At 40.7% G+C, this 22,985-nt stretch overlaps 2 protein-coding genes and 1 long non-coding RNA gene across 4 annotated transcripts in view; 2 read left to right on the top strand and 1 right to left on the bottom strand.

The window, feature by feature from the left end:
* Positions 1-16,863, bottom strand: part of LOC142089761 (uncharacterized) — a 33,007-nt gene extending 16,144 nt beyond the window's left edge. For both annotated transcript variants that reach the window (XR_012676297.1, XR_012676296.1), the window contains exons 1-4: positions 16,714-16,863; positions 14,858-15,037; positions 14,242-14,436; positions 6,212-6,347 (exon numbers count right to left, since the gene is read on the bottom strand). This is a non-coding gene — a long non-coding RNA (uncharacterized LOC142089761). The remainder of the gene's footprint in view (positions 1-6,211; positions 6,348-14,241; positions 14,437-14,857; positions 15,038-16,713) is intronic.
* Positions 5,601-11,704, top strand: PRELID3B (PRELI domain containing 3B). The gene is given in 8 exon segments (XM_075166625.1): positions 5,601-5,721; positions 6,732-6,900; positions 7,274-7,363; positions 7,823-7,893; positions 8,744-8,846; positions 9,541-9,607; positions 9,610-9,727; positions 10,656-11,704. Coding segments are annotated over 8 exon segments (684 nt in total). The 5' UTR covers positions 5,601-5,689; the 3' UTR covers positions 10,690-11,704.
* Positions 16,864-21,085: 4,222 nt separating the features above from the next.
* Positions 21,086-22,325, top strand: ATP5F1E (ATP synthase F1 subunit epsilon). Its single transcript, XM_075166626.1, has 3 exons — positions 21,086-21,232; positions 21,419-21,545; positions 22,181-22,325. Exons 1-2 carry the CDS (start codon positions 21,201-21,203, stop codon positions 21,540-21,542), a joined length of 156 nt encoding a protein of 51 aa, XP_075022727.1. The 5' UTR covers positions 21,086-21,200; the 3' UTR covers positions 21,543-21,545; positions 22,181-22,325.
* Positions 22,326-22,985: the final 660 nt, after the last annotated feature.

The raw sequence follows: 22,985 nt of genomic DNA, 5'->3' as shown, positions 1-22,985 counted from the left end.
TTTCCAGCAAGGAATTTCTGTCTAGATCACATTTTAACATGGAAGCAGAGGAACAATTTATTTTTGCAGAAAAATATGCTCTGAATTTAGGGGTGGCCAGCCCTTTGACAGTGGTTGCTGCTGGGATGCAGGATCAGAGTAGGGATCTTGTCCTCTTTTATACGGCAATGCTTAGAGATTTGGATACTTCGAGGTGAGCTTGCTTGTGAGCCCTTTCCCTCTGAAGGAATTAGAAGCAACAGGTCTTCACGTGGAGAACCTCATGGAAATCTAGCCCCCTCTTGTGGTTTTTCCACACAAAAGGCATGACTCGATTCAACCTTATTTCTAAATAAAAATATATATACCTGCAACTTTTCTCTGAAGGTTGATATGGTTACTGCTATTTCACCTCTTCTTAGGGGATGATAGGTATTAGTATCAGGATAGAAAACGATAATCTGTAAAAATTTTTACTTGTATTTCATATGCAACTTGACAGTCATTTTCACCAGAACATGGGGGATTAGGGGAAAGGGATTTGTTGGCTATTTCTATAATCTGATTTTTCTTCAAATTGAGGGAGGAAGAGCCCTAAATACTACAGAATAAATTAAAAAAAAAGACTCTCCTGGTTGACTGATAAAGTATAGAAACAAATACAGGCATTTGGTTCTCTCACAGTGACTTGTGTTTTATTTTGGGTTGAACCAAATTGCATGGTACTTACAAATACCAAGTCAGTGTTCGTTAGTGGATGAAGAACAAATGCACTGAACTTAGAGAACTGTTGAATGTCTAGCTAAAACTAAGCTATGATTCCAGTAGGCATTCTGGTGAGTACACAGCATTGGCTTAATCAGCCCTGACCGCTTGTTCTTGCAACCTCACTTCCCCCTCTGCAATACTAGCATGGCCTTTCTGTGATTTTCAGTTCCATTTATGGTTCACAGTGCAGAAAACAAAAATTCAGCTGCATTGTTCCCTTATAGCGCTCATCCTGGCCATAAGAACAGCTGTTCCAGTGCAACACGAGTAGCAGCTCGAGAATGGGAGTATGGGGCCTCGGCATCTGTTCTAGCCAGCTTAAACAGCTTTGACAAAAGTTGAGAAATAGTTGTATAGAGTGTAGTTTGACAGTGCAGCTATCTTGATTGAGGTAGGTAGCTTTAAGATTGTATAGAGCTCGGTGGTCTTAAATGTTGTTTGCTGCATTCCTGTCCCTTCCCTCCGCTCTGGGTCAAACGATGAGGCCAGTCCTCAGCTGTGACAAGGAATTTGGGACTACATCAGTTATGAAGAAGGAAGCTGAAAGGTTTTGGAGTGGGAAACCAGCTTGCTGAAGCAGTGGGAAGCAGCTGTTAGGACTCAACATCAGCAGTGGAACTGCTAATGCCATTCCAAGGAGAAAAAACTGGTAAAGAATGCTGGTTATTTCGATAAAACCATATTTTCAGTATTGAAGAGGAAATATTTTTATTCCATCTATGTTTCTCTGAAGAGAGAAGGAGATGCACTGAAGCATCTGAATGCTAATCCATTATATACTTAGAGCTCTGTCCTGACCTAGTAAGTGTGTCATCATGTAAACTCATTTGCAACTAACACCATGTTTTTCACCAATTGTGATACATTGTGTAGTGGTGGCATTTCCCCATTAGTTTCCTTTTGATACTAATCAGAAATCTGGAAGGATCAAAATTACTTGAACAAAACTCCTATTAAAGTATGAGCAAAAACTAGAGGAGTTGGCACTATCCTATATTGAGATATTGCTGTGCTTTCTTTCAGAAAAGAAGGGTATTTGCTTATTAAAAGTACAATTTGAGGTGACCTTTTCATACAGACATGTATAATGACTTGCAAGGCATTAAAGAGCTGATTCTGGAAGCACTGAAAAGAGAGCTTTGCTATCCAACAAAGCTTTTTTAAGAAGTACATATAGGAAAATACAGGCAAGCACTAACAGTCTCGTATACTGAATTGACTGCTGATGGTGAAAGAGTGTTTATAGGTGGGGTAGTCATTAAGAATTGTATCATGAAAGTCATTGAAGAGGTATGTCTGGAAAAGAAAACATCGATAATGTCAGTTTTCTGCCAGTACAACTGCCAGACTGACAAAGGGAGTGGGAACTTGTTTTTCCAGCTCAAAAAAAGAGCAAGACCTTCGAATGGTTTTCATTAATACTGCATGCGAATACCAATATTTCACACATATCAAAACTTTTAATTTCAGATCAAGGAACTGATGCAGTATTACTGTAGTGTTAGCTGTATTTCAGAATATGACAGGGAAAAAATACACTACCAAATACATTTTTCTTAAGTGTATGAAATAGTAAACTTGCCTCAGTTGTAATTTGAAAACTGTGAAGTGTTGTGATACATGAAGCAGGGCAAGCAACCGGAGCTCATATCCTGCCTATTGCAAGGAAGTGCAGCAGTTAAATACGGAACTTTCCCCACTTACTCTTCACTGTATCAGTCATCTGCAATCTTACTACAGTAAAAATTGGTTGTGGTGATCCATTATGAATGCCACTTCTGACTTGCATTCATTTCATTCAGAAGTGCAGCTTGAATCACAGCCATTGTCACCAAACCCTTTTCAGTTTAGAATTTAGTGACATTTTGTACCGCACAGTGGTCTAGTTGATCTCTGGGATTAGGGCTTTGAACCAGGATGGTGTTTGCTTTTCTAAGTGTGACACAATACCTGTATTTATCCTACAGAAGGCTAAAAACATAATTGTCTAAGCCTGAGTGGGTTTGACAATCTGGGGTTTTGGTAGCCATTATGGAGTGCATGAATCATCTGGACCTAATGCTGGAGATAAAGTGACTTTTGGTTTGTGAGCTATTTCCTGAGGTTTAGGCTTTTCAGTCAAAATGATGGATACTTTATGAGGCTGCTTAAAGGGGACAACTCACACCTCCCTGCTTGGCAAACATGGGTCTGAAAATACAAAATCATAATGCCTTGTTCTGCAAATAAATTCACTGGAACCTCAGAGCGCATTCATATACAAGGCCAAGAGCAATTTCAAGTCTTTCTTAGCCACACCAAGGAGACTGCTCTGCCAAAATCCCTATGAAGCATATAATCACAAGGCCCATTTCATGCATCAGTTGCATTTAGCAGAGTCATATGCAAACAGCCCCTGAAAGATACATATGAACTAAGTAATCTCACCATGGGTTTCCATAGATTTTTATATCCTTTTGTAGATGTCCATTTTGGTCCTTAATGATCATCTTGGTAGTACCTGGGACTGGACAGACTTAACTGAAAGAATGTTTTCTTTGATTTCAGTTATTAGACAGATACTGTCAACATACAGGGGAAGATATTGAATTTTGTAGTATTAAATTATTGGTCATAAAGATGGACACAATATTCTCAAGATGCAACATCACCAACGTAAAGAATTTTAACGTTTAGGATGTGCAACTTTTTCCTCTGCAGTTACAAATGAGCATTTTATTTTCCTAAAGTCTGGCTTTATTATTTATAATTTTATCATTCCTTTTAAAAGTCAAGGTTATAAGTAGTTCAGCCCTTGATATCACTCAAATACAGAAGCTTACTTGAATAAAACTCCTGCTAAAATAAACTGAAGTTTATATGAGCAAGAACTGTTGAGATCTAGCTCCTAATCTGCACCATATGTTGGCATGCGTCATTCCTGGAGATGTCATTTTGCTTTGCTTCCAGTAGTTAACATTTCTTTTATGGAAAAAAATGGTAAGAGGCTATGGATAGCCTAATGGATAGGAGATGGGTATCTGCTGAATTGCCATTGTCTACTTAAGGGTCACCATTTTCCACAGCTATATATTGCATTCTGAGACCTCTCAAAATGCTTAGCATTTTTAACATCCTTTGCAAAATTCTCCAGTTGCAAATATCACTCAGTGGGTATTAAGACTACAATGGATTTAGAACTGACTTGCAATCTTGCAGAAATTACTTTGTACACTATGATAGATTACTAGCATGTTGACAATGTTTAGGAATAGTCCCATGAGGTGAAAGAGTCAGGAAAAATAAGATCAAGATAGTTCTCTCCAGCAAAAATTTATTCTCTTAACAGCTCTCACTTAAGTATTTGCTACTGACAGAATCTGGTAGTTTATCATTAAATAGTAGCTTCTCTGTATAATAGCTTCTGTATTTGATGTTCAGTGCGAACAACAAGAATGCATAGGAATATTCACTGAATCTGAGTCTTTCCACAGACTGGCTAGGATGTGGCACTGCAGAAAGATGCTAGAAATTTCACTGTGTGAAGTAACCTGTTTCTGGGAAATTTCCCTCTCAACCTTTTCCAGTGAGGCCATTACTGTGCAGTTATGAATACATAACAGTCACTCACTGGTTGAGAGTTGTGTGCATGAAATGCTGTCCTGCTGTCTCCCTGTTTGAAAAAAATACAATTTCTACACAACTCAAGGCACTTTCAACATTGTTATCTTGAGAATTGTAGAAGAAAACGCTTGATGATGTGCCAGGAAATGCATGTGGGTTTGTTTGTGGCTATAACTGATCCCTTACTGCTTTATTAGTCTAGTAAATCACTTGTGATTTCTTCCAAGGATGAGTAAGAGAAACAGTTCAGGACAGTTAGTTGAAACCCTTCCATTCTGGAACAGCCTGCCTGTTACAGAAGGTGCTTCTCAACATAGAAAATAGTAAAGGGGCTGTTTTGTAACTGTCGGTTATAAAATAACTTCCAGGCAGTGTACTTACAAAACAAGTTGGCTAAGGACACCAGTAAGCTAGCCTGGGAGGGGCACTGGTATGACCGCTGATGCAGCAGTTAAATAACATTTATACGTGTCCCGCCTTTCAATCCAGCACGTGCCCCTGCTGCACCAGCGAGGCTCGGCGGACCTCTGCGCCCTCTGCTGACCGACAACCGTATGACGGTTTACCCCGAACGCAGCCAACGGCGGAACGGTGCAGGTACCCCCAGTCAGCTGCAACGTCGGCCCGTTGTACCCAAGGCAGTAAAAGAAGGGCTCCTGAGGGTCTGAGTTGGTATGAAATGCCCATTAATTCCAACTTTCACTGATTAAGCCTTACAAAAGCTAACCGGTTATATTTATGAAATGAGCGTCTTATAACACATTTGCTAACTTGAAACGTTTTCAAATGTAACTAAAACTCAGTTCTTAGTTGACGGAAGCTACTTAGTTGCACTCTTTATCCACACCTCAGCTCACGGGCGGGGGGAAGAACTCGAGAAACGTGACGTAACGTCACCCTTAAGCGTGGTGGCTGGTGACACACGAGAACTCCACCAGGGCAGGCCGCCTCCTGCAGCGCCCCCGCCAGCCGAAGCGGATCCGCCACGCGCCTCCCGGGCCGCCGCAGCGCGCAGGCGCAGTGAGCGCGGCCGGGCCAGGCCATCAGGCAGGCGCGTGACACCCTCCGCTGCTCGGGCACAGCGGCCGAGGGCCCTCTGCGTGACTTTCACGCGATTCGTGACGCCTGACGTTAACGTGGCGCCGCGCGGCGATTGGAGGCCAGCGTTCCGCGCCCCACGGCACCGCTGCGGCTCGCTCTTCGCTGCGCAGGCGCAGCGGCTGCCGCCGGCAGTGCCTGGCTCCGGGTGCCGGGGCGGCGGGGTGCGAGGAGAGCGCGGCGGCGGCTCTCCCAGCCCCATCCCCGCCCCCGCCCCGTGCCCGCCGCCGCTGCCGCCGCCATGAAGATCTGGACCTCGGAGCACGTTTTCGAGTAAGTGCAGCGCGGCGGCGGTGGGAGGGGAGAAGCAGGGCTGGCCTCGGGGAGGGCGGCTGCTCCTCCGACGGGCCGAGGGGGCTTCGCCGCCTCTAGACCGTCCGCCCCCCGGGCCGGCTCGGCGTCGCAGCCCTGCTCCGGCCGCCGCGGCTCGCTCGCCTCCGTTGACCTTCCCCCTGCGCGTCCTTGCCCCCCGGGGTCACTCGCCGTGGGGAGCCGTTCGCCGGGTGGCGGGGCGCGGCGGGCGCAGCTCCGAGGCCTGTGGCCGCGGCGGGCACAGCACCGAGCCGGCTGCCGGCTCTGAGGCCGCTCCTCTCGGGGGTGCAGCCCGGGCGGCCGGGTCGCAGCCCGGCTACCGGAACGCGGGCGCGCCGCTGCCGCCAGCGGGGTGGGCAGTGTGCGGGTGACTGCCGGCAGCCGGGAGGTCTGAGGAATCGCGGCCGGTGAGACCATGGAAGGCACTTACAAAGCAAACCCGGAGGCGTACCAGTATAGCGCGGATCCATCTGCGGTGTTGGTCGCGTTAAGGGTGGTCTTTATGCTGTCCTCGCCTTCCAGGTGTGGGACTTACCAAAGCACTGTGAGTCGCCTCGTGTTGTCAGTGCTCAAGTGCTCCAAAACACCTATGGTGAAAAATAATCCGAAGGAAATACTCGTTAGAGGAAAGTAACAGCTTAATAAATTAGTCAAGTATTACTGAAACCTGAAAAAAATTGCAATCTTTCAGCGTTATGTCACAGGGAAGATGTTCTTAACCAAATTATAAGCTAGAAGGTAATTGAACTCAGGAGTCCTGATTAATCAGGTGTATTGTATGCTTAACTTGCATGTACCACTGTCCAATCCATGAAATAGATGTTTTTCTCTAGGGAAGGATATTTGTAGGGTTGAGAACTGGAAATTGAACTGCTTTAAAAATATAAATCAATTGATGTGTTGTGTTCCGTTTTAATAGAAATCCTGTTAAAAAATGAAGGTGTACAACTTTCTGTCTTGATTTTTGACAGTCACCCCTGGGAAACGGTAACGACGGCCGCCATGCAGAAATACCCAAATCCCATGAACCCCAGTGTGGTTGGAGTCGATGTCCTGGACAGACACGTAGACCCCAGTGGGAAGTTGCACAGCCACAGGCTCCTCAGTACAGAATGGGGAATACCCGCCATTGTGAAATCGGTACGTGTTGTATTGCAGAGCTTGAAAAGGATGCCGGAGGGAGGGGAAACTTGTGGACCAGGTGTTGTAATAGACGTGTATCATTTCATAACTTTAATGGTTTAAAAATACAAGCATTTATGTATCGAGAAAGCTCAATAGCAGTACACGTAGTGACTTCCTGATAGCCAGAAATTGCCTAGACCTTAGATTGCTTCCATCTTGAAAATGAGATCTACCTCAATACCTTAATAGTTTTATTTTAAGCTAAACCCTAATTCTGTTGTTTTAGTGTCTGTTCAATACAATGACCACTACTTATGCATTTCTAGGCACTAAAAAAATTGCAAGTGTTTAGCATAATTAATTCCGTATACGTTTGCCTGTCTTCTAGCTCATTGGCACGTGCAGAACAAAGACATATGTTCAGGAGCACTCTGTTGTTGACCCAGTGAAAAAAACAATGGAGCTTAAATCCAGCAATGTAAGTAGCTGTGTTTAGGCAATTGAAATAGATTACAGATTATAATAATTCCTTGTAAATTTGAAAAGGAAAATCATCTTGAAAATGACTTGAAAATTGCATTAGAACAATACAAGTTAAAGGTTTATAGTTGACTGGTTCTGTTTTTCAGAAAGGAGCTACTATGTTTTTTGAACTTGTCAGGACCAAAGCATCTGAACACACCGATGAGCAGGATAGCAGTAGTTTGGGGGGGGTGGTGTTAAGAAAAAAAAATTAAAAGCCATTTGGTGTACACTGTCACCATTTCCTAATCATGCAACATTTTGCTCTTTGTAGTACTCCATCTGTAGTAGTAATACTTGCAGGAAAAGTATAATGTTTAAATCAGATATAAGCATTAGTTTTGCATCTGCAGTTTTATTTACTACATTCCTTTAATATTTTTATCGAGGGGTAATCTTGTCTTATATTCTACAGATTTCATTTACAAACCTAGTGTCAGTAGATGAGAGGCTTGTCTATAAACCACACCCTCACGAACCAGACAAGTAAGTACCTCTTTGTTCTGAGATTGCCCTGAAGTAGTGCAGACTTTGGCTTTGAAAATTCCCATGTTTTCCCTTGAACAGAAGATGAGGTTTACATCAGCTTTGTTATGGTAACTTGTCTAAAAAATAATTAAATGGACAGTCATTTTTTCCAGTGACATTGCTTCTGCAGAGCACTACTGGGAAACTTGCTGTCATGCTATGATGGAGTGCAATTCAGATCAGCTTTTTAGGGAGTTGTCTTGTGTCCTATCTGTAACTGAGTTTGTATACGTCTTCAATTATTTCTGATCTCTTCATCAGCCTGAGCACAGAACCTGCACTAGAAGCACATTTATCTGCCTTTAGTCTGTGATTTTGGAGGTTTGAGGTTTCGTTTTTCTTTTTTAAGGCACCTTTAGAGCTTGCTGAGTCCAGACTCCCGGAACGAGTGATAATTCTGAGGGATCTTTTTAGGGATTCTAACATAAGAGGTTTTTTTCTCTCATGACAGTAAGAAATGTTAAATCCCTATTGTTGAAGGGTATGTCTTAATACTGTTTTCCCAGTATACCTTCACTCCAAATCTGCTGTTTCCACTCTTAACTTGCTGCTGCTGAAGACGGAAATAGTTGAGTGCCACAAAGAGACACTTGGACTTAGTGAGGACTCTTTGTTTTTATTTTTATGAGTTGAAACATAAAGCAGTTAAGCACTGTGGAAGTGAGTTGTGTTTATGGGGCAAGAAGTTCTGTGTTATACAGCAAAGCTGATGAGGGAATATACTTGTAGGGGAGGAGCAAGTTTCTTTCATCAATGCGTTCTTTTTTAAACTGCTCAGAATAATTCAGTTTCCTGCTCTCTATTTCAGAACCATTTTGACACAAGAAGCAATAATATCTGTAAAAGGTGTCAGTCTCAGCAGTTACCTAGAAGGGCTAATGGCAAACACAATTTCCTCCAATGCTAAAAAAGTAAGTGTGACCTTTGTATAAAATGTGTGACCACTGGCTAAATGACAAAGGGAATAAAAATCTCTATTTTACTTTTTGGCTTTGTCAGCTATCTTCAGAAGGGTCCGCATAGTTCTGCCTTTACTGTAGAGACTGAATGCTCAGCTTGCTGAACTTCCTCTTTTTTTTTTCCTCTTGTGAATGGAGGTAATATGTTATTATTGGCAAAGCTTTCTGAATCTTCACTGGAAAAACATCTCCACTCACTTAACAGCCTGGCGCTGTCACTCTTTTGCTGCCCTCTTGATGCCTTCTATTAGTTTTTGCTATTGGAAAAGGATATACATTGAGCCAGATGTGAAGTGGTTATGTGGGAATAATGAAGTGGTGTTTTAGTTGAGAGTTTATCCTCTGGGAATCCAAAGTTGTCTTGAGTTCAGCCTCAAGAATGATAAAACAATCTGGATAAAAAGTCTTTTGTGGTTCATAACGTGAGCACTGCTGACATAAGGAGTTTTTTCATGAAACGTAAGGCAGTACCTGTTCCTGCAGTACTCTGGTTATTGAAGTAAAAAAAATCACAGAGGCGTGTATTTCTGTACCTTTTCCTCCTTTTTCAACTATTGTGTCTTTAGTCATTTTCAGTAAGACAGGGTTTAACCTATTTACTTATTTGCAAAGATTTACACACTGATAAACTTTTCTTTAACTGTAGGGCCGCGAAGCACTGGAATGGGTAATTAATAGACTGAATGCTGAAATTGAAGAGTTCACAGCTTCAGCAAGAGGAACCATGAGGAATTCAATGGCGGCAGCAGCATTTGTAGAGAAATGATAGTAAATATATCTGTATTACTAACGAGATTTAACAATCTGAAGCTTCTCTCCAAACCTAAATACATGTATCCTTTGTTATTTAAAGGCATACCTGTGTATTAGGCATGTTTCAAATTTAATTTGGAGAAAAGCTGAATTCTTACTAACGAGGCTGATGCGCAAAGCCTAGTTAATATATTGGTTCAGCTGGACCGAATTTTGGTTACAGATGAAGAAGTAATTTTCAAGTATTGTTCCTGTATTTACATGAACACTAACTTAAAATGTTTTCAGATATGAAACAGCCTCATTTAGCGATGAGGCTGCATATGGTGGAGGAGACTGGCATGTTAGGTTAACTTCTGTGGAATTTTTACTTTTGTGTGACTTGTGGACTACCTCTTTTGGGACCAAGCCCAAAATTAAGCAGAATGGTTTGTTCCAGCATTGTTCTGTTCGTTGATTTTTGATAGTTGTGTGATACAACTTGGTTTAATAGAAAGTTTATTACTTGACGCTTGAAATACAAAAGTATGTACAAAATATTTTTTGATAAGCTTTTTAACTTGTTTGACTGGTTGAGCTAACATGGTACTCAAATTGTTTTTCAGACAATATAGATAAAACATACAAAGTGTCTCTTATCTACTAAGACCTAAATTCTCTTCCTAAATGCGACATTAATGAGCTGGGCATGCAGTAATTTAAAATAAAATTTTATCTTAAACTTCTAGAGTAAGTATCTGTTTCTAAAAGCCCATTAAATAAAGGGGTACAATAAGCATAGAGCCTTAAAATCTTGAAAGCTGCTAGGCCATCTAAGAATAGTAGGTGTTCACTTCAAAATTTCAAAGAACCATTTAAAGGATTAAAAAACCTTTGTGAAGTTGGCTAAAGAGATGCCTAAACATAAGAGGAAGTGATACTAAAGAATGTTAACGATACATGCATTAATGTTCTAAAAATAACCTGTTACATCAACTGAATATTGTGTTGTCCTTAATTTAAACATAGTGTTCTAAGTTCCAGAAGGTCCTTTACCTTTTGAACTAATTTGCTCACAATATAAGGCTCTTTAAATGAAAACCTTGAGAATAAAAAGTGTTCTACAGTTTGTGTTTGTTTCTTGGTACTTGCTGTAGATTCTTGGTACTGTCACCAGTCATTAGCTGTGGGAACTTAAAGGTCAGACCTTGACATCCTTCCTTACATAGTATACTAGTCTGCTCGTAGTCCTGTTCCCTTCAGCAGAGGCTATCTGTCCCATGAGGCTCCTTCAGTGTGAAGGAAAAATGAAAAGACACAGTCCTGAATTAGCTGATGCTTGTATTTTGGTGCCAGAGGTTTTTCCTGGAATTTTGATTCTAAGCTTACAAGTAATTTCAAGACTCTCTCTTAGCCTTTAAGAACTGTAATGTCACCTGTTCCAGCACATTTTACGTTGCATACCATTTCTGTTACATCAGAATTGCCTATTGAACAGAGTCTGCTATATAGAGAACCAGAGCTTATTTTAAGTGGTAAACACATGGGAACACAATCTTCCTTAAGATTTATGTAGGGGGAAAAAAAAAGGTACATATAACGTCTAAAAATTTAACTATTCTAAATATTTTTCCAAAAAGAAATGGTTTGAGGCTACCTTAATAAATTGAAATCATTGAGGTTTGCCATGCTTTTGCAGGAGGTTATTACAGCTGAAACAGCATTTCAATTTAAAAAGTGTATGCGAAACTTCTGCAACACTGTACCATCATTTCTGATAAAAATGCAATGCTTGAAACTGATTTTAAATGTTTGTTTAGCTATTAGCATCACTTGGCATTTTAAAGTCGATTTTTTCTTTTCCTATTTTTTCTGCACTAAGGACTGTATAGTATGAACTCACAGTTTGCCCTTGCACTGAAAAAAACTTTAATATTTGCAAGCATTCAACAACTTCTTGAAAGATCATTATTTTCTTTGTTCTATTTTATTTATATGCCTGCATTCTCATTCTGTCAGGGAGTATGGCTTTCTGTATGTGGCACTTTTTAAATAAAATGTTATCTGAGTTCTGGCTAGTTCCTGAAACTTTCTGATCTATTTGGGTTTTTTATCTGCGAGGTGAGTAAACCTAAAATGAGGAGGGTGAAGGTGAAGAAATACTCTGGAGTTAATAGCTTCTTTTATTGAAATGCATATTCTAAAATGCACATTTACAGCTGCAGTGGTCTTTTTTGCTTCTTAATAACTGCTTTTCTGCAAATCTGACACATTAACTAGTGACAAGATTTCATACTTTGCTAGATCCTGTGGAAAGATTTTCAGTCTACTTGGACCGAGTTTTGTATGCTATAATCTACCTGTTAAGGAATGTGTCTCTCTCTGCATGTGGAATCAAATGCTCGCTATTGTTAAGAGCAAAAGAGAACAAAATGTTTGGGTCTGTACAGTCACGTAACAGTTTGCCTGTTTACCCAGAAGTCTCAGAATAGGAGACTGCACCAAAAGAAGCTTTGCTTGATGGGGAGTGTGGGACTGTGTGTGCAGCAATTACAAGGTATGTGCTGCCCCATCACAGGAGAAGGAAGTAGATACCTGCCTGCTGCTCGGTATGCATATGTACCCAGATGGTTTCTTTGCTAGCCACTTCAGCAAGTCATATGTTCCCCGTGGATCAACTTCAAAGTGCACTGCAGGGCTGTGTCATGGCTGGCAATTCTCTGATGAATGTAGGGTGCTATGGATGAATGCACCGATACTGCAGCGAGTGTGCCCTGAGATAGTGCAAAGAAGCTGTGTGTTCTGGTGGTTAGAAGGAATGGAGGAGGTGGCTAAGAGAAAGGAACTACAGCTGGAGGGACAAAACTAAAGGACCAGGAAGAAAGAAAAAAGGGAGAGGGGAGGGGGATGGAAGGGGCAGAGGTGGAGGAATGTGATGTGAACAAATCGGTGGTGTGGTGTCTGATGGATCCCTACCTGCTTCAGTTTGCCTAAATGGATTCATGTTTTACCTTATCTGCATATTTAGGCTGTTAAATCAGTAAAAATTTGCTGAGAAATAGAACAGAAGTGAGTAAGCTTTAGATGCAAAGCTCAATGGCCTAAAGAGTGGCACTGTTAAATCTTTTGTTCTCATTGCTCACCACCTGAAGTTTTCAGTAATAAATCAATAAGTTTCTTTGCGGTTTATGGTCTTAATCCATTGTCTTTCTCATGTTCCTGTGACCCTTGTAAGTACTCAACACAGCTACTAAGGATGTCTTGCCAGGAGGAGGGACATGCTACAAGTCTCCAAAGCATCCTTTTAAAGCAAGTTGCATCCAGAAATGCTATTACAGTTAATTTAAAACCAGAAGTTTAAATTGCAGTAGCTGGAAGTTTGAGGTCTTGGCAAGCTTAATGCCCTCTTCTGTTGAGACTGAACACTTGCATCATCTGCTGGTTCTAATGGAAACTTAGTGCTCTTGAATTCTCAAATATTTGTATGGATATAGCCATATGCCTATGGAGAGATTCTTCTGAATGAAACTGCTTACCTGATTTGTATCTAAAAGTTGAAACAAGGAATGGAAAAATTACTTTCCCTCAGGTTTGATATAAGAATTGGCCATAGCAGTGGTGGGATTTTGGTGTTAACTTAGTAAAGATTTTTTTTTACTGTAAATTACACTCACCTTGTCCTTCACTCCTTGATTTAAACAGGCTCGGGATGGCTAAAGCAGCAGTATAATGGATTAACTTGTTTTACATTAACTGCAAGGCATTCTAAGAAAAACAGATCTACAGGGTTTTAAATTTTTTCTATGGTGTGTAGTTGTCTAGCTTCCATGTACCCATCTGCGCTATAAACTTGTTAAAGCGTTGTGTTTGTGCACCTTGCTAATTGCCTACTACTCTTGTGTTCCACAAGGTACTGCTTTTGACAATCTAAAATGATGAAAGCTGCTACCATGGAAGAAAGCAGAATCCTAAATTTACTGTGATACTGAAACGACTTGTATCTATATGACCACTAAAATAATACCACTTTCTTCAGTAAGCAATAGAAATGAAGCTCTTTTTAAAAGGTTTAATTTGTCTGAGAAGTATTTCTTCTTGCTGATAATGGGTGTCAGCACCTGTTCAGTCATATAGCAGTTAACTATAAATGTAAACCAGTTCTTTGTTTTGGAAAAAAACAGAAAAAACTTTAACCACCATTTCCTACAACATTGCTGATCTGTCTATTGTGGTCTATATTTGCAGTTAAACTGTACAGTCTAGCATATTTCCAATAAATGTCATATACAGTAAAACTAAGCACCCAGTGTCTGGTAACTGCAACCTTTCAAAGCCCCCTGGCATTGACAGATAGTTGGTTCAAAGGAAAGATCAGCATCCTGTTGAGGTTCATGTTTATAGAAGAACTGAAGAGTGCTGATAAAGAGAGCTTGTGTGAAAGCACTGAGTCATTTTAGAATCCTTCCATTTCTCAAGGTGAAGGTTGTTCTTTCACTTGCAACGGACCTGTTCCTTTCTCAAATAATTTGATAGCTTTGCTTTATACGTTGCTATAAAATTGAAATATTCTGAAGATGAGGATAAATGTTACAACTAAGCTGAACTAATTGCTTACCTTCAGCGAAAAGAAACAGTCCTGTGTCTGTCTGCCTGCCGCCTTGTTCCTGGCTGTGCTATCCTACTTCTTCCCTTGCACTGAAGATAGTGGTCTTCACACTCTTTGTTGAGCCAAGTCAACTTGTTGAGCCAAAAAAGCATGAATACCAGAAATGATAAAATCTTTATGCAGCCAGCAGCAAGATGAGACACACTGAAAGAGGAGAAATGGAGGATCTCCTTATCTATAGGAAGCTCTTAGGTGGGGCTGAAATTATGTTGCCTCTGCAATGTGTAGTACAATAATTCCATATCGCATCTACTACTATTTGATGCTGTAAACAATGTATGTTGTTATAACAGAGAAAATTACAGTTTTGTAAAACAGTAACATTGTTAACTTAAAGTCTTTCTTCTCAGACACACATATCAAAAGTAGTTCAACACAAGATGGCTTTTTTACATTTTCTTCTGCTCCAGAAAGGTTTGACAGTCCTTTAATCAAAAAGTTTAAAAACACTGAACTAAAAAAATATTTCATTACAACAACATTTAAAAAGTAACATAGCTAACAAAAGTTATTAAACACATTAAAATAGGAAGTAATGCAGAAGATTCTTAGAATTTGAGTGTACCTGAATTCTGCACTGCAGGTCCTGGGTCCCTCCAGAAACTATTTATGCCAGATTTTGTAGAACGGACAGCTGAGAACTTGGATGACACTGCAAAATTATTTTTTACTTTGAATCCAGGTGTCCAAAAGTTAAAAATTAATGTCTTCATCTGCTTCATCAACTAACCTTCAAAATGTTGTCCTGTAATAGGAAACAGCACAGAAGTGCAACTTTATTTTTAAGATTAGAGCTGATTTCAGAGTATGTTTTCTGCTGGTGCTCTGTGCTGAGTGCTGTACTTAGACAAACGGAGATTTAATAGGAGATGACCCTTATTGTCATCAGCATTGGCATGAGTTCCAGTAGCTGTAGAACAGATTAGGGTCATCAGCAGAGAGAACGGCAGAGCTTTACCAGCAGAGCCCAATATGGCTTACACAGGCAGAAAACGGAGGTAAATCCACAGCTATCAAAGGTAAGAAGCATTATTACTGACCTGTACATTTTATACAATAGTGGCCATAATTCCATGTTTCTTGACAGTGTTATTTCATAGGAAAATGTGCAATAACTTTGCCATTTTAAATTAAGGCAGAAGGAACACAGTGAAGGGATGATGGAATTCACAGTCTCTTTGAAATCATGTTGATACTGGTTTTTTATTGTATTGTAATTTGCCTTTTGTATAATTATTTGTTCTCCCTGTACAATGCACTTGAGAACCTTTCAAGAAAGATAAAGTCAGTCACAAAATTATAGTGGTGTTAGATAGCAAGAGATTTTTTTAAGGGATTAATTATTTTTGTTGTTTTATTAAGAATATAGGTCAGCAAGGAAACTTGTAATTTCATCACAAATTATGCATGTTAAGAAAAATTCATTTGTTTTGTCTTTTGATCTATAAACATTGTGCTTTTGATAGAATTACAGCTCATGTTGCATGAGCTCTAAAATTACAGATGCGTTATGAATACATATTAAGTGTATTCAAGAACTATTTCAGGTTTCATCCTTGGTACATAAGCAGCTTTTTTTTAGTCTGGTAATTTTTGTGTTGTGCTAAATCCCCACAATTTTAATATTTGCATAGTAAGACATCATTCCTGTCAACTTCAGTCCATGTTCAGCAGACACCTGCTTCGATTAAGAGGTGACCTCAGTGGGAGTTCCACCCATGGTGATTATGTTAAATCCATTATACACGCATCTGGACATCAGCCGTGTAATAACACAGGCAAAACTTGGGTGTATTCTCAAACCTGAGAACCTGCAGTCTCCTGTATGTGTGTATCTTTGACTTTCTTGGTCCATAAAATACTTCTGTGATGACTCTCTGAAAAACTTTATGTGCATTCCTGTGTCTACGTCTGGAAAGACAACAGCAGGTTTCAACAACTCTCTGCTTCGCAGCACAGTCTTGAGACGAGAGAAGGCAGCTGTAGATCAGCCTCTTGATCTACTCATACTATAATTAGATGCACCTTTATTAACTGAAATATAAGCTGTTCTGTTCCCTTTTTAATTAGATGTCTGCCTTCTATCAGAACTTCTCTTTAGTATATTTTTATTAAACAATTCAAACTAACCACAAATTAAAAATTACTGTTATTACAGTATAGGTTTTGTGTCCAGAGGTACAAAATAAAAGTAATAAAATAAGACCTCTCTTTACCTGAAAAACAAGTAGAACTGATATTGCTGAAAAGTGTATTTCTTAGTGACAGAATCAGTTTAGCATACTGCTAGCTTCCAAAAATAAATTCTGCACATGCTGCAGAGAAAAATACTGTTTTCTTTGCCATTTTTGTTAGCCTCATCAGGAAGATCCACATTTTTTAGTCAGATGTTATGAATCAAAAGGAAATAATTCCTCATACCTTTATAGTCAGAGGCCCAGTTTGGCTTGTAGTTGCCATTTACAACTGTGTATTTTTTTTTTAAATTTCTCTCCATAACCAGTAAGCAGCCTAGTATCTGAATATCCTATGGTATCGGGAAAAGAAGAACAAAACCGTTTTAATTTCCATTCTATTACATAACTATTCTTTTATTCCAGACCCTCAGGACAGGGAGACGGCATTTGACAAGAGGGTATTCTTTGTCAGGCTATCATAGATGCTAAAATCTGGTTGAACAAGGAGAGACATGCCAGGACAGAAGAACGTCTGCTACGGTATGTATTATTCTGTACTTGCACTTCTGTACTGGTCCTCTGTGAAAGAGCAATATGCTAAATAAGTCTGTGAGATCTTATTACTAGAGTTTTCTGCACCATAAGAGAAACTGCTATGAGACATAAAGATTAAAACTGTATGCTTAGTTATTTTCAAACGTAATATTATTTGGGTTCATTATGTCTTTTTGGTTTGTTTTGGCATGTTATTAGAGATCTTTAGTTTAAAATACTTATGATTTAACACCAGTCATGTTGTGGATTAACTTGGCTTTTCAGTGTCATCTCTTCAATCTACCTGGACCTACTTGGGCTCTCTTTTTTGGCCTCCCTGGACCCCTCCAGTGTCAAGACTTCAGCCTCCTTGGAACTCTTTAAAATCCCCTTTTCAGATTCTTTGGATTTATCCAGTCTGAGCTCTTCATCCTCTGTGGACTTCTCCAGTCTCGCTGCTTCATCTTCTCTGGACCTTTCAAGTCTCACATCTTCAGCCTCTTCGGACTTTTCCAGTACCTCCTCTTCAATCTCCTTAGAGCTCTCCAGTCTCACCTCTTCAGATTCCTGGGAGCGCTCCAGTTTCACCTCTTCCATTTCACTGGACCTATCAAGTCTCTCTTCATCAGGCTCTCTGGATCTCTCTGGCAACAGTTCTTCAATCTCCTTAGATCTCTCAAGTCTCACCTCTATACCCTCCCTAGATTTCTCCAGTCCTACTTCTTCACCCTCTCTAGACCTCTCCAGTCTTACTTCTTCACCCTCCCTAGATGTTTCCAGTCACACCTCCTCAACTTCCTTGGACTTTTCCTGTACAATCCCTCCATCCTCACTAGGTGTCTCAGAGCACACCTCCGCAACCTCTTCAGAGTCACTAGATCTCACCGATTTTAACTATTTCATGTTTCAGAGCTCCTCTGAATTATCTTCATCGACCTCTGAGGATGTTTCTAGTCTCACCTCTACACCCTTTCTGGATGTCTCCAATCTCACCTTTCAGGATGCTTCTTCCCTCACTTCCTCGGTATCTTTGGACATTTCTAATCTCACATCTTTAGTTCCCCCAGACCTAGCCACTCTCACGTTTCTGGATGTTGCTAATCACACTGCTTCAGCTTCTCTTGATCTCTGCATCTAACCCTCTTAAAGTACATACCCCTTTTTCTCTCTGCAACCTCTCTATACCTTTCTAAACTTTCCTCCTTTATGTGCTCTTTCCTAAGTTTTATTTCTGAAAGTTCTTTTATCTGAGGAAAGTTTAGCGCTGTACAAATATATCCTAGCATCTAAACAGAACTGGGCATGAAAACAGGTCATACAAATCTATAATGGTGCCTTGTTTACAGCTGCATAAATGTCAATATATATTCTGGAATTTTTGTAGAGCACAGTTTCTGTCACTAATCTAATTTTCATTCTGTCTCAACATGGTACCTTTCCCAAAGGTTTACCTTTTTTAATTCATGATGAATTTCTCTCTTTCAAGATCAACAAATAGTAAATAGAGCTAAATGTGCAAATAATTGCATCCAAGTTGTATATCTCTATTATGGATTTAAACCTGAGTACATACTGCACAGAATTGCTGGCAGAGGCATTTCACATGGAGGTACAGAGAGAGATGTGGTGGGAAAAGAAAACTGGAAAGAAAAGAGCAGATAAGAGACAGGGGTAGGGAGGAATCAGAGATGATGTGGGACGGGAACAGAGGATATGTAGCTGGAAGGAAGATGTCTACCTCTGCTAGCATAATTTTTTTTTGCCAAGCTATATTTGTGGCCTGGGCTGCCCATGAGGCTTTAATTAATCTTATAGATAATTATTTTACCTATCAAATCATCAGATGTTACCACTAAAACAGCATTTGTATATAACATCCCTTTATCAATACATGTAAGCAGTGCAGTTACTTGTGTTGCATCAAATATGTTGCGTAGGTAGCAGAAAGGGGCTTCCTTAAATCTTTGGTGCTTTCTTGTACCTTTTTCTTATCATTGTTATAGTCAGGTTTTTAGAAAACAAGTATGTTTTGTTTCAATATCATATCACTGGCACCCTTTCTGTGTTAAAAACACTGCCTGTCACAATGAACGTTTTTTAATGGATTTAGTTTTTACAAGTTGGAAAGCTTTGCTCCAATATGCCATGTATATCTCAAAATTAGGAGGACAAAAATGGCTCACACAAAAAATAAATACAGAAATAAATGCATGGAATAAGAATTATCTTCTGTCTCATTTATACTAGTTATTTCTTTACAATTAAGAAGATTGTAATACATGGATTTTAGAAATGAGCCCCAAATTCAATAGGAGCAAAGTTGTTTAGCAGTTATAAAAAAAAAAAAATCACAAAGCGTTGGTCCAGATGGAATAAACTAGTGTAATGCAGCATCCTAAAGTGTCCACTTTCAAAATGTCATCACAACTGGCACTAGAGTCTTCTTCAGTAATCTCAGTAGAGAGATTAACTAGGCAAATTAAGGAAATTCTTTCCATCCTCCCATTCTTTCTTCCTGGTTGGTGTTCCTACTAATTACACTAATAGGCAATCTTCTCTTACTGTCATATGCTATCCTGGAGACAGACTCTGACACATCTGGTGAACAATTGCTCTTTTTGTTCTGGTGGAGCTATACTGACATGATGATGTGTGGACTGTTAATTGCAATGGCTCTGGACTAAGTGAGATCTCTAATAAAGCTGAAAATTACTCTGTGCTTGTAAGTGAAAACATCGCTGTGTAGTGATGTGAAACCACTGTGTGATTTCCAGGGATTTGCACTTCAGCAAATACCAAAATCGGCAGGAAGACACAAGGCCTCTGTGCAAAGAGGACCAAAGTCACCAGCATTTCCTCAAGGCCTGTACAGCTTCTGAAGGATTCTTATATATTTTGTGATGTGGTTTGGGTCTGGACGGAAGGAATAGAGAGAAGAGGTATACCTACTTAAGTGCAAGAATTTAATAAAAACCCAATTCATAATCTCTTTAAATCCTTAGTCCTAATTACTTAAATGAATATTAGATTAAGACCAAATTGATTCCTTATCAAACATGATTCCAGTCTTCTCATAACTTTTTGCTTATTATATATGGAAAATTGTCTATTTTTCCATCAAGTGTCGACATATGATGGTAGCTTCTAGTTTGCTATGTTGTCTTTTATCAATCTGCTTAGAGCAAACGATTGAATATAATTTCAAGTGTATGCATAAATGGTCTTACATCCAAAAGAATCCCATGCCAAGGCATCATGTCCAATGGGATAAAACTGAATACAGCACAGCTTGGCCACACACAGATTAAAACTCCAAATTGAAGACAGTTTGTGTTATAAAAATCATTAGCTCCACATGCTTGTAAACCATTTTCTTCTTTACAGTCTTATCTAGAAAAAGCTAAGAACTGATGGCATAGACAGGCAATGACAACTGATTTAGCTGGGAAAAAAATGCTTTTAACCACCTGCTTGGATTCTTAGATTACAACAGTACTACTTAGGATTGAGTCCATACTTACCTACCATAAATGCTATATAACTAGCCATTAGCCTCATGGAAGAGTCAAGCTTTAATTTCTTTAATGTTCTTTAGGTAATTGACGTGTAGTGTTTGTGTTTCTGGCAAATTACCGGCTGCGGAAGACCACACACACACGCTCTTCTGGGCCCCCGAGGCAGGTCCCTGCTGGCCACACCTGGAAGCGGAGCTGAGGCCAGGGAAGGCCCCAAACCTTTCCCACACAGTTCCTAACGGGGCGGGAGGGAGTGGGAGAAACACGTCGGTGTAGTGTGGTGCTGTCCTCCCTGTGCCTGCGGGAGGACAGCACTCCGGCCCCGCTGGCCTGTTGGCCACCTCCACCCCCCCTGCCGCGGGCCCGCGCTGAGCTGCCTCGGCTGAGGGGAAAGAGGCGGGCCGCGGCCGGGGCTCCTCAGGAGGAAAGGCCGGGAGTCGCGCGCCTTATTCAGTCCTCTGATTGGTTGCTGCCAGAGGAGAGCGCTTGTGACTGGAGGGGCGACTGTATAGTTGCCATTGGTCAGCCTCCCTGAGGTAATTCGGATTCCGATTGGCGGAGGAATCGTTCCTGCTCGTTGATTGGCTAGGACGCAGCGCTGCGGTCTTTCCCGTTCCGGTGGGCGCTGACCTTGCCCGGGAGCGGAGCCGCCTGTTGCCCTGTGTCTCCCGCAGCCGTAGCCATGGTGGCGTACTGGCGGCAGGCCGGGCTCAGGTACCCGCCTGGCGCCGACAAGGCTCCTCTCGCGACTTCCTTGCGATAGCTGTAACGGCCGGAGGCGAGGGCCTCGCAGGGAGGGCTGGCGGGTCACAGCGGTGCCGCTGGAGGGGGTGGAGGAGCTTGTGGGATGCGTTTGAGTTTCACCGTCGTTTTGTCCCCCCTTCTCTCTCCTGTCTTTAGCTACATCCGGTACTCCCAGATCTGCGCCCAGGTTGTCAGAGCGGCAATGAAGCCTCAATACAAAGCAGAGGCAGAGAGGGCTGCAATGGCCAACGTGAAAACCGTGAAACCCAAGAAGGAGTAAAATGTGAGTAAACTGGATGGGCTGGGGTGCCTTATTGTAGCTTTTTATACGAGGAGTGTTGGTTTCCCCATGTGAGTCGGGTTAATGATAGTCTGTAACTGCTTGGCTCATTTTGTGCTGTATGTGGAAAACCAGCTCTGATCTTCATGCGTGAAACTGGAATGGATTGCTGACCGGGTTAGTGCAGCCGTGTGCCGATGTCTCTGCATCCTGATTACGTGTGGGATAGGGAACTGCATAATCTCATTAGTTCAGTAAAATGAGATGTTGTCTCCATCAAGCCCTGCTTTGAATGATTTGGGCTTTGGTCAAAGTTATTATGGACTTACAAAACAGCTGAGTTTCTGCAGTGATGTTCATAGGTTTCCTGTCTCTTACTTTACTAAGCCAAGAGATGGCCTGTCTGAATACTGTTTCCCTTAATCAGCAGACTTATTTGTGTAAGGGTTATCTACTGTCTAAGACAGATGCTACTTGTACTTTTATTTGTGACGCTGCATACGTCGAGAACATCTGAAATCTCTTCTAAGTAGAACAGCTTCTATTCCTGACCTGAGATTAAATATTACTACCTTTTGTTTGAAGCATACCCTGTACATAGTGTTGAATTGAATAATTGTATTTTAAATCTCTCATAGGAGCTGATCTGTGGTGAATACTCTTAAGAGCAAACTGCAAAGCTGTAGGCAAGCTCAAGACTCTGCAAGATAATGTCATCGCATTAACTGTAAAACTTGCCTCCGTATGTAAATCAGCATGCTAATAAATGTAATTTCTGTTAAACGAATGTGTGGAAAGTGTTGTTCCTCTTGAAACAAAGTACTCCATTTTGCAGAGACATTTATCTTTCGCTTGCATTAAAATAGAAGACTGTTTTTATCAGTCTACCATTCAGTAGCAACATATGTTTTTTTTAAAGGCAAATATCTTGTTGGATTTCATGCTGATATTTCAAGTACATCAATGAGTGAGAGATTTAATTGTTGTTTAAAACTTTTCTGCCTACTTCATTTCAGTGATTAATGATTACTTTGGAAAAAAGTTTTCTTCACTAAAGCCCATGTCAACAGAGAATATAGGCATATCACTTCGATAATTAAAAATACCTCTGTCAGTTCTCTCTGCTGGAAGTGGTACACTGTTGGCTTTCAAATTCTCTGTCTTCATGGTGTTCATCTTCCATTTGTGCTTCGAACAAAACTAACTCCGGGATAATCAATTTGATGAGGCTTAGCGTTAAGACTGAAGTAGAAGCAGGATATTTCGCCATGCATGTGCTGCGTGGGATCTAATCTCCAAAGCTGTCTGGAACACTGAGCAGTGAATCCGGAGTTGGAGACTGGCTACCTGTACGAGGTGGGGAGGGAGGCGCAGAAATCCCTGGACTGTGCTCTGATCGCTCAGCTACCGGTTGTCCTTCCTGTTACCGCTTTGTCACTGTGC

This window comes from Calonectris borealis, chromosome 17 (assembly GCF_964195595.1).
Source record: "Calonectris borealis chromosome 17, bCalBor7.hap1.2, whole genome shotgun sequence".
Taxonomy (NCBI): domain Eukaryota; kingdom Metazoa; phylum Chordata; class Aves; order Procellariiformes; family Procellariidae; genus Calonectris; species Calonectris borealis.
This window is presented reverse-complemented; position numbering and strand designations above follow the sequence as displayed.